The following is an 11,272-nucleotide window of genomic DNA, read 5'->3' on the forward strand; positions in this document are numbered from 1 at the left end:
CCAGCTCCTTAACCATGCATTCATCTCACCTATCTTTCTCTGACTTAGCTCACTAAGATGTGGCACTCATGGCAACCCATAAATTATTACCCTCTCGGTCCTGCCTTTCAGCCTCTTTGCTAACTCCTTGCACATAGTCCGCAGGGTGTCATCCCTCTTTCTGCCTATGTCATTGGTACCAACGTGCCCCGTGGCCTCTGGCTGCTCACCCTCCCCTTTAAGAATTTGTTGCAACCAATCAGAGATGTCCTTGACCTTGCACCAGGGAAGCAACAGGCAGCCCTGGTGTCTCAAATGTGGCGACAGAATCTATGCCCCCAACGAATAGTCTCCAACCACACTCGCTCACTTGGATTTGCCTTACTCTGTCCCACAGCAGGGTGGTTTGCACTATGGACCTGGCTACTGCTGATTATATAACTGACCCAGTTTAGTTTTAGATCAGTGTTAACCTTGGTTTAGTGGATAGCCAAGCACCTCAGTAGTCTACAATACAGGAGAAATGCATTCTTAAGCTGACAGATTCTGTGACAGTCAAGGACAAGCACTGAATTGTTCTGACCTCATTTCCAACACCTGGCCCATAGCCTTGCATGGCTTGGATTGCACTTGCACATTTAAAAAAAAATAAATCTAACGATGATGTGAGGGTAAGGACATGGAATTTTTTTGATATGGTCATATTCTCTCTTGTTGGAGCTGATTGCTGCTTAGCACTTGTATGGTGCAAATGTAACTTATCCTTTCTCAGGCCAAGCCTGATCGTTGTCCAATTCTCACTGTATTTTCTCATCGTTGACTTAATGTTGGTTCGGCCCAACAGTGTTGTACATACCCTGCCTATTCTGAAACTCTACCACTTAATATTAAGTCTAATAAAGACAAGTATCCAATCTGCCTTCCAAACCACTTCAACGACCTGGTCCATTACATTGTGGGATCAACAGGCATACACATCAAGATCCTGAGATCCCTCTGATCATTGGTGCTTGTGACGTCCCTATGATTCATCATGGGCTCCAAGATCTGATTGTGCTGTGTCACCTCATCCTTATCCCGTTTGTCCTAACATGAAATAATGTTCTCAAACGCTTCTCAAAAATTCTTCCCAATCCTACTTTTAGTAATCATGATACAAGTGAGCATAAAACTTGGAACACGACGGCAACAGGAATGTGCCCTTTGGCCCACCGTGTTGGGCCAAACATGACAACAAATGAAAAAATCCCTTCTGCCTGTCCTTGATCCATAGTCCTCCATTCCTTGCATATTCGTGCACGGAACTAAAAGTCCCTTTTAAATGCTTTCATCGTATCTGCATCCACTACCACCCCGGGCAATGTATTCCACACTTTTAACATGCTCAGTGTGAAATATTTGCCCCTCACATCTCTTTTGAACTTCCCCCCTCTCAGCGTAAATGCATGCCCCCTAATAGTGGACACTTCAACTCCGGGGGAGAAGTTTTCTGACCGTTAGCTGTATTTATATATCTCCTAATTTTATAGACTTCTATCAAGCCTGCCCTCAGCTTCTACTGCCCCAGAGAAAACGAAGAGTTTTTCCAGCTCCTCCTTCTCGTTCATACCCTCTATTCCAGTCAGCATGCTGGTAAATCTCTTCTGCACCTTGTCCAAAGCCTGCACATCCTTAGCGTAATGTGGCGGCCAGAATTGGATGCAATACTTTGTGTGGTCTCAACAAAGTCTTGTAAAGCTGCAGTGTGACATCCTGACTCTTGCACTGAGTTCCCCTATGAATAAAGGCAAGCATGCGATATGCCTTCTTGACCACCCTATCTACTTGTGTGGCTACTGTCAGGGAGTTCTGGTCTAGGACCCCAAGATCCCTCTGGACATCACTGCTGTTTGGGGTCCTGCCATTAACTGTGTATCCCTTTCCTTAACACTTGGTCTCCTAAAATGTAACACCTCATGCCTGCCCAGATTAAATTCCATCGGCCATTTCTCCGCTCGTGTTTGCAATTGGTCTGTATCTTGCTGTGTCCTTTGACAACCTTCCATGCTGTCTACAAGTCCACTGGTCCTTATATCATCTGCAAACTTAGTAATCCCCAATCTACATTTGCAACCAAGTCATTTACATATATCACAAACAGCAGAAGTCACATTGATGCGGAACACCACTCGTCACTGAGCTGCAGCCAGAAAAACAGCTTTCCACCACTGAGACGGCAAGAACTGTAGATGCTGGAATCAGAGTTAACCAAGTGTGGAGCTGGAGGAACGCAGCAGGTCAGGCAGCATCAGAGGAACAGGAAAGCTGACATTGTTGATGCTGCCTGGCCTGCTGTGTTCCTCCAGCCCTATCCTGTGTGATCTTTGTTAGCCTTCCACCGCTACCGTCTGCCTTATATGGGCAGGCCAAGTCACCATGGATCTCATGGATCTTAATACCATGAGGGACCTTGTTGAAAACGTTCGTAAAATCCATGTATATGTTATCAACTGTTCTACCCGAATTGATCACCCTTGTCACCTCCTTGAAAACTTCAACTGACTTGGTAAGACATAACCTGCCCCGCATAATGCCATGCTGGCTGTCCCTTATTAGCCCATACCTTTGAGACATGAGACACTCACCAGTCTGTAGTTTCCTGGAAAGTCCCTGTTTTCCTGCTTGAACAGAGGAACGACTTTATCCACTCACCAGTCTCCGCAACCCCTCCAGTGCCTGGCAAGGATATCAGATCCTGTTGAAAGTGGGGTGTTGATGCATTTGTGTCATGATTGTGTTTTGTTTGAGCCCTAACATTGAAAGCAGTGTAAGAATGTCTTTGTGCAGCAGGCGAGGTGTGATGAGACTGAGCCTTCATACAATTGCAAGATGTTGAAAATTTGCCATTATTTATGAAAACAGTGATAAATTTCCATGATCAACATTTCTGTTACACTGCGATGATTATCCCGTGGCATGTAAAATCAGAAAGATACGATAAAATGAGACTGGGTCATATGCAGGGAGAATGTTTGCCTTTCATGTCTATAGAAGTCGTGAAATATTTCCATGAAGCTAAAAGTCACTTTTCCGTTCATTGAAGGACACAATCATCGCCTTGGAAGCTTCATCACGATACTACTTTGCATTTCTGAAGAGGGAAGAAGAAATCAATATGCAAATTCAATTCCATGGTTTTGGAAGTCCCATTGAGAACACGATTCATTTGCGCCGGCATAATGCTCTGACCAAGAAAGAATTGAAGGTGAGTTTGTAGTTTGGAAGATCGCAGCAATTTATGCATCAACTTCTTCATCGATAATGTTCCATTGCTTTCAAACTGCATTTTCCTCTCTGCAAGATAATAACTGTTAGAACAAGCAACAGCATCGGTAGATGGTCCATGGGGAATGCAATGTTACAAAACCCGATCCATTCAAAAACATATTTCAGATAAGTCAACAAATTAAATATTCCAGCACAGGATAAAACAAGGAAGATGAGAATGAGGAGGCAATAGCTCTGATGACAAAAGAACAGAAATTTACCTTTATCCATTCGAGCAAAAAAGCAGGCACACAAATAAATAATCATCTAACAATGCACGTGTGCAACGGAAGCTACAGGCGGACTAAGAATGCCGAATTGTTGTCATGCGTATTGCTGAAAGGATGATTGAAACAGAATCTGTGGGAAATTTGTTGAAATACAGATGATGCATCTCAGGATGTTGGAGGAAGAATATTTATGGACTGAGGCAAATTGTATTGCCCTTTTCAGGAGTTATTAGGTTCATAATGAATTGAAAGACTTCCTTCTGTGCTGAAAGCTTTAGTTTAGTTGCAGCTGAATCACAATTTCTGTTCCTGGTAGTATTTAGCAAACTGTTAAAAGTGAATGTCACTGCACAGAATTCCAAATATGACTCCAATCAGTAGAGAAAATATCCAAGGGGATATGTATCCTCTCATGTTGAACAGCGCAGCTACAGATACAATGGAGGCAGTGATGATAATCTTCCAAGAATCCTTAGATTGTGGAAAATTCTCAGAGGATTGAAAGATTGTGAACATAACACCATTATTACAAAGATACTTGGACAAAGTAGTAAGCAAGTATTGCCAATTTAGGTCAACCTGGGTAGATGTTCATGCCTGCAATGAAAGATGAAATAACAGGGTACTTAGTGTGCTATAACATCCGACAGAGTTAACATCCTTTTATAAAGGGGAAATAATACTTGACAAACTTGCTGCAGTGCTTTGAGAAGGAAACAAACATTACTGATGAAGGACCACCAGTTGATGTCGTACATTGAGATTTCAACAAAGCATTTGATAAGGTGCAGCTCATAAGGTGTCTCAAAAGAAAAGAGCCCATGTGTTCAAGGGTAGTATGTTCGGATGGACAGAGGACTGCATCGTAAATAGAAGTAGAGACGTAGCAGCAGGATGGTAACTGACAAGTCATGTACGGCCACAGAGCGAATGCTGCAGAGGCCGAACACCTCATGTTGACTGGGTTGATTTGAGAAATGGCAGAGGGGATCGCTATGCTTATGAAAGTTGGGCAGGCAGGGACTACATTCATTTGCGTTTATAAGATTGAAAAAAATCTTATTTTTTCAACATGTAAGATTCTTAAGAGGCTTGATAGTGTATATCCGTAGAGATTACTCCCATTTGTGAAAGATTTTACGACCAGAGGCCACATTTTCAAATTGGTTGCCCATGAATTCAGGGAAGAATTACTTCTTTCAGGTTGTAGCAATTTATTGAACACTTTAGCCAAGAAGATTTTAGAGGTAATGCCATTAATCATATGCTAGGCTGTAACGGCCAGGTTAATTTTTAAATCAAGAAACAATGATAATGAGAAAAGGGTCTCGGCCTGAAACGTCAGCTTTTGTGCTCCTGAGATGCTGCTTGGCCTGCTGTGTTCATCCAGCTCCACACTTTGTTATCTTGGATTCTGAAGCATCTGCAGTTCCCATTATCTCCGATACAAATGGACAGAGATGCCAGGGTTGGCTTGTCAGTAAGAAATGAGGTCGCTCTTGTGCTTGTTTATGAATGACTTGGAGGAAAGAGGTGCATGTGCTGTGGCTAAATTTGTAGATGACTGAAAAAATATTTAGAAAGACAAGGCATGGCACAGAAACAGAGATTTACCAGGATGTTACTTGGATCGGAATGTATTAGCTATAAGGAGGGTTTGGTGGAAATGCTGTGTCATGATAAATGTAATGAGATCAACCATGATCTCACCGAATGATGGAGGAATATTCAATGGGCCAAATGACTTTTTTTGTGAGCCTTCTTGTTTGACAATGCATTCATGAAGGTGTTTTTTTTTTCTCTCTTGGATAAGATGTGAAAATGAAATGTATACGAGATAATGGGAACTGCAGATGCTGGAGAATGCAAGACAACAAAATGTGAGGCTGGATGAACACAGCAGGCCAAGCAGCATCTCAGGAGGACAAAAGTGCTCCTGAGATGCTGCTTGGCCTGCTGTGTTCATCCAGCCTCACATTTTGTTGTCATGAAATGTATACACTTCCTTTTCATCTGGGAATAAATAATTGTTCTGAACAATTTCCATTGACTAATAGCAATCTGACAAGCTTCGCAATGTAAAGAGATTTTTAGCTTCTTTTTAATTGTAAAGGTATTCTTTGGAATTAATTTGGCATATATTATTTGCATCTCAGGAAGTATGTTCATCACTGCATCTCAAAAAGTGCTCTGGTGTATGACAGCAGTTTTTTAAAGATCACTTCAATGGTTGTGATTTTCAGTTGCCATAACACACATTAAATTACACTGTTGGCCAATCTGTCCATGATTATTTCATTATCTTATGCTTCAAACAGACAAGGAAATATTGGTGATGCAATGAAGTGTTTGACTCTCAAATATAATTGCTGTTATAGTTTCCACTTGGAAGAAAGATTCACATCAAATTGACTGGTCAAGGAAATGGGACACTGACTGTGAGTACTTTGAATGTTCGAGTTATTCCTAAAATGAAAGTTATGACCTTGATGATTTCTCTTTCATGCAGATATGAAGAGACTCTTTTAAAATATCCTCTAGGTTCGTGGTTCAGGCATAAAAGTGTAATATGTATATTTATGTATATACATGTACATGCGTAATCTGAAAAGAAAATGACTATAAAACACTTGTTGCAAGGTGAGAATGAGTTATCCAGATGGTAAGACCTGCCAATGTTGGTGTCTGAGATAACACATTGTGGAGCTGGAGGAACACAGCAGGGCAGGCAGCATCAGAGGCTCAAGAAAGTTGAGGTTTTGGGTCAGGAACCTTCCTGAGAAATGGAGGGTGGAAGGGAGCTCAGAAACAACTAGTGTGGTGGGGGAGGAGGTGCTGGGGAATGTAGGTGGGATGGTAATAAGTGAGTACTATCCAGATTGGAACAGATTTTCCCCAGGGGGTATTGAGTACGAATTCCAAATCACCCTCAAAATCTTAGTGACTGTTAACATTGATGTTTTTTGTCTGTGTGTTTCAGTAATTGCATGACAGTTGAATGGTTCGTTGAGAGTGAGGAACCTATGGACTCTCACACACCAAGATGGAATTTAGTTCGAAGAGTGACTTCAAAATAGTTGCTTGCTTTTAAAATCTTGACCGTTTTTGCTGTCCAGTTGAATGAATTTAGCTTCATACTGCTTCAATAGGAATTAGTGTTTCAGAGGAACATATTTGTGAAACTTACAGTTCCGTAAGTTTTAGCATAAACTGGTGCAGCCTTTCGGTGCAAAAAGGCTCACCTCTCCATTAATACCGAAGGAAAATTGGAGTAAAAAAGTAAGTTCACCCGCTGTCAGGGAATGAAATGTTCATGTTGACTCGAACATAATTTTTAAAAAAGTCATATCTTTGTGTAACACTGAACTCAAATTAAAATTTGGATATGCTAGTTTTACAGATGGTTGGATATTGAATTCATTTTAAATGAGGGTGAAGATCACTTTAAATCCAGCATATTTGTGAAGAAAAGAAATAGCGTGTCAAATAAAATTAACTGCATGACTCTTCATAGCCCTATATGTAGAATTTCATTCTGAACTATGAGACAGTTGTGACCCCATACTACCTCAGTGCTCATGGCAAGAGTAAGACTCCTGTTTGATGTGCTGTGCACTGCATGGAATGGCGGCAACATCAGATTCATTGATGCTTGAGAATCAAAAGAATATGACGATAAGATTTAAAATCAAAATCTCATTGAACACTTCAAGGAATGTATTACAGGAAGAGGGGGAAAGCATGTATGACTAATAGAAGGTGGTGGGGCAGATCACATAGACCTGTGTGCTAAAACTTATCACAAATTTCACATTGAATGGAACAGTTTAAACAGGCTGGAGGAAGCAGACATGCCAGCCCAAACTTTTTGAATTTGAGCATTCTGTTCGTAAACATCAGCAAAATTGTGGGAAACATGTTTATTCTTTCTCTTTTATTGCACAGAACCATACGATTAGACTGTTTTGATGAGGAATTTAAAGATTATGTGTCCCATCCGTTTGACTCACAGTTTGGTACCACAGGTTGGTACGATCTTCGTTCGAGAAGGGAAAGGGATGTTCCAGATACAGAAAATCGTCAAACCATTTACTACAAAGTCCGTTTCTGGTTAGTATTAATTAATGCAGTTGAATTTTTAGCTCGACATGATTGCACAATGGAGTCAATAAGAAAATTCCATCTGATATTCCACATAAATTTTAAGTGGATATTAAAGCAGCTCATTTCTTTTTCACGCTGTCTGCTGCTTTTAAGAATGGTTGTCTTATTGTCGAAATGTTTAGCTTTGACTCCATGGCTTCTTCCATGAGGTCACATTGAAACACATGTTTCTTCAGCCAAAAATGCACGTTTACCCGGTGTAGCTTGACTAACCTTCCCCTGTGGTCGTTCCCCTGAAATCCCCTGCGGTAGCTCCCCTGAAAAACAACGATACCATTTTGGATACTGTTCCGGGGGACGACTTAGTAGGGGTACGCAGTAGGGTGCAGGTCTCTGGCACAGAGTCTGTCCCTCTTGCACAGAAGGGAAGTGGGGATAGGAAGAGAGTGATAGTCATTGGGGACTCAATAGTTAGAGGGACTGATAGAAGATTTGCCGGGAACGAAAGAGACCCACGATTGGTGTGTTGCCTACCAGGTGCCAGGGTCTGTGATGTCTCGGATCGTCCTTTTCGGGTCCTGAGGGGAGAGGGTGACCAGCCCCAAGTCGTGATCCAGATAGGCACCAACGGCATGTGTAGAAAGAGGGATAGGGATGTCAGGCAGGATTTGAGGGAGCTCGGGTGGAAGCCGAGAGCGAGAACAAACAGAGTGGTCATCTCTGGTTTGTCACCCGTACCACGTGATAGCGAGGCAAAGAACAGGGAGAGATTTCAGCTGAAGACGTGGCTGCAGGGATGGTGCAGGTGGGAGGGCTTCAGGTACATGGACAATTGGGGCTCGTTCTGGGGAAGGTGGGACCTGTACAAACAGGACGGTCTCCACTTGAATGAGAGGGGCACGAATATCCTGGGTGGGAAATTGGCTAGTGCCATTCGGTTGGATTTAAACGAGCTCAGAAGGGGGATGGGAAACTGAGGTGTAGTCCTAGTACACAGGAGGATGAGCATAGGGAGGACATGGTCAGGACCTCACTGTCACAGAAGTGTGCTGGCAGACAGCAAGCTGGATTGAAGTGTGACGACTTTAATGCCGGGAGTATCCGGAATAATGTAGGTGAGCTTGCAGCTTGGTTAGGTACCTGGGACTTCGATGTTGTGGCCATTTCGGAGGCATGGATAGAGCAGGGTCAGGAATGGATGTTGCAGGTTCTCGGGTTTAGATCTTTCATTAAGGTCTGGGAAGGTGGTAAAAGACGGGGAGGTGTGGCTTTGTTGGTCAAGGACAGTATAACGGCGGCTGAAAGAACCTTTGAGGACTCGTCTACTGCGGTGGTATGGGCTGAGGTTGCCCAGGAAGGTTTGTCGACTGAGTCAGTGTGGGTGGAAGTTCGGAACAGCAAGGCAGCAGTCACTTCACTGGGGGTTTTCTACAGACCCCAAATAGCAGTTGGGAGATCGAAGAACTCATTGGCCGGCAGATTGTTGAAAAGTGCAAACGTATCAGGGTTGTTGTTATGGGTGACTTCAACTTTCCCAATATAGATTGAAACCTCCTCAGTGCAGATGGTTTGGATGGAGCCGTTATTGTCAGGTGTGTTCAGGAGGGTTTCCTGACTCAGTATGTGGACAGGCCGACGAGGCGGGAGGCCATTTTGGATTTGGTGCTCGGCGATGAGCCAGGACAGGTGTCAGATCTCGTGGTGGGAGAACACTTTGGCGACAGTGACCGCAAGAGCCTCCCATTTACCATAGCCATGGAAAGGGAAAGGAGCAGTTACCAGGGCAAGATATTTCACTGGGGTCAAGGAAACTATGATGCTGTCAGACAGGAGTTGGGAAGTACAGATTGGGAGCAATTGTTCCACAGAAAGGGTGCAGCAGACATGTGGAGGCTGTTCAAGGAGCAGTTGTTGCGAGTGATGTATAAATTTGTTCCTCTGAGACAGGTAAGAAGGGGTAAGATTAAGGAGCCTTGGATGACGGGTACAGAGGTGCTTCTTGTCAAAAAGAAAAGGCAGCGTGCGTAAGGTGGAGGAAGTGAAGGTCTAGCACAGCTTTAGAGTATTACAGGCCTGCTCGGAAGGAGCTCAAAAGATATTGCCTGTACAATTGTTTCCTGTTACAACCTTTGCGTCCACGCTTGCTCATTCAATGGTGTCAAGATACCAGCAGTGCATGTACCTTCTCCATCCCCTAATGCCGTCAGCTCACACAAGACATAGTCCTTACTTAAAATCTTCTGATCAACCAAAGTTCATTGTAATGGACATTTTAGTTATCTGTCATGAAACGAAAACTGATTCTGACTGGCATGACCTGCAGTGCAAATGAATATAATCTGTGAAACGAGATTCCTTATGGGCTTGCAGCCGCTACAAATAATTGCTTTTCAAAGACGTTGCAGACATACATTTTTTTCTCCTATCACCTCAGATTATTTTTTTGTTTATGCATGTTGTGTGGGTTTCCAGTCAGGCCCATAAACACAGGTTGATGCAGTCACTGTTACAACACGGTATTGAAGGTGAATTTGTGATCTTTGGAGTTTCATTCCAGTGTATGAAGGAGTGCACCATCAAGCCACTTCAGAGCACTACTGGCGACAAATTGTTGCAAGTTTTCAAGTGTTACCGATGGTCACATAAAATATGGCCTTTTTGTTGTTGCGCTATTCATCTTAACTGCACCTTATCTAGTATTTAGGCTTGGAAACTATTTCAATTTTTTTGATTTACTTATTCAAAATCATTTATGATTGTTGTCATGATATCTACAATATGTTATTTTGATTGGACATAGAGGATTGGATCTGTCTTAATGGAAATAATGTATGCGCTTATAAAACTCCTTCTGGGCAAGGTAGTTGCTCAGTGGTGAGAGCTGCTCATGCACTGGGGAGCCAATTGAGATTCCAGTCTTGGGTAACTATCTGTGTGGAATTGACATGTCCTCCCCGCGTCTGCGAGCGGCTTCTGCCAGGTGCTGCAGTTTCCTCCCATTGTTCAAAGATGTGCAGGTCCTTATATGTGATTTGTGAAGCATTTCTTAAATGTTTCAATCCTGCCAGCATCTAGTGCCTTGGACAAAATAACTGGAGATGAATAAAAGATACTGTGCCTTTTGACACCATTTCCTGCTGGATTTTCATCAATCCTGCTTTATATCGGTGACAACTTCCATGACCTTTTTTGATGCTGTGTCTGAATTGACAGTCTAGTTCCAAATATTTGTTGTGCAGTATTTCAAAGTCTCTGTTACAGCATACCCATGAATGCCCACTTCAAAAGATACTTCCATATCATAGAGTCCCTACGGTGTGGAAACAAGCCCCTTTTGACCCAAGAAGTCCACGGACACCCTCCAAAGAGCATCTCACCCTGACTCATCCCCCGACCCTTTGCTCAGTAACCGTACATTTCCCATGACTAACACACCTAATCTACACATCCCTAAACACAATGGGCAAGTTTGGCATGTCCCATACACTGAGCCTGCACATCTTTGGACTGTGGGAGGAAACCAGAGCACCCAGCAGGAACCCATGCAGGCATGGGCGGAATGTACAAACTCCGCACAGAAAATCGTCCAACGGTGGGATCGAACCTGGGTCCCTGGCGCTGTGAGTCAGCAGTGCTAACCACTGAGCCACCGT

General features: G+C 43.0%; 1 protein-coding gene across 1 annotated transcript in view; it reads left to right on the top strand.

Moving 5' to 3' along the window:
- LOC132207920 (utrophin-like) overlaps positions 1-3,189 on the top strand; it is a 94,950-nt gene extending 91,761 nt beyond the window's left edge. Inside the window, exon 6 of the mRNA XM_059643739.1 lies at positions 3,062-3,189. Within this exon, the coding sequence (XP_059499722.1) occupies positions 3,062-3,171 (110 nt within the window). The 3' untranslated portion in view covers positions 3,172-3,189. The remainder of the gene's footprint in view (positions 1-3,061) is intronic.
- Positions 3,190-11,272: the final 8,083 nt, after the last annotated feature.

This window comes from Stegostoma tigrinum, unplaced genomic scaffold, assembly GCF_030684315.1.
Source record: "Stegostoma tigrinum isolate sSteTig4 unplaced genomic scaffold, sSteTig4.hap1 scaffold_207, whole genome shotgun sequence".
In the NCBI taxonomy this organism is placed as follows: Eukaryota; Metazoa; Chordata; class Chondrichthyes; order Orectolobiformes; family Stegostomatidae; genus Stegostoma; species Stegostoma tigrinum.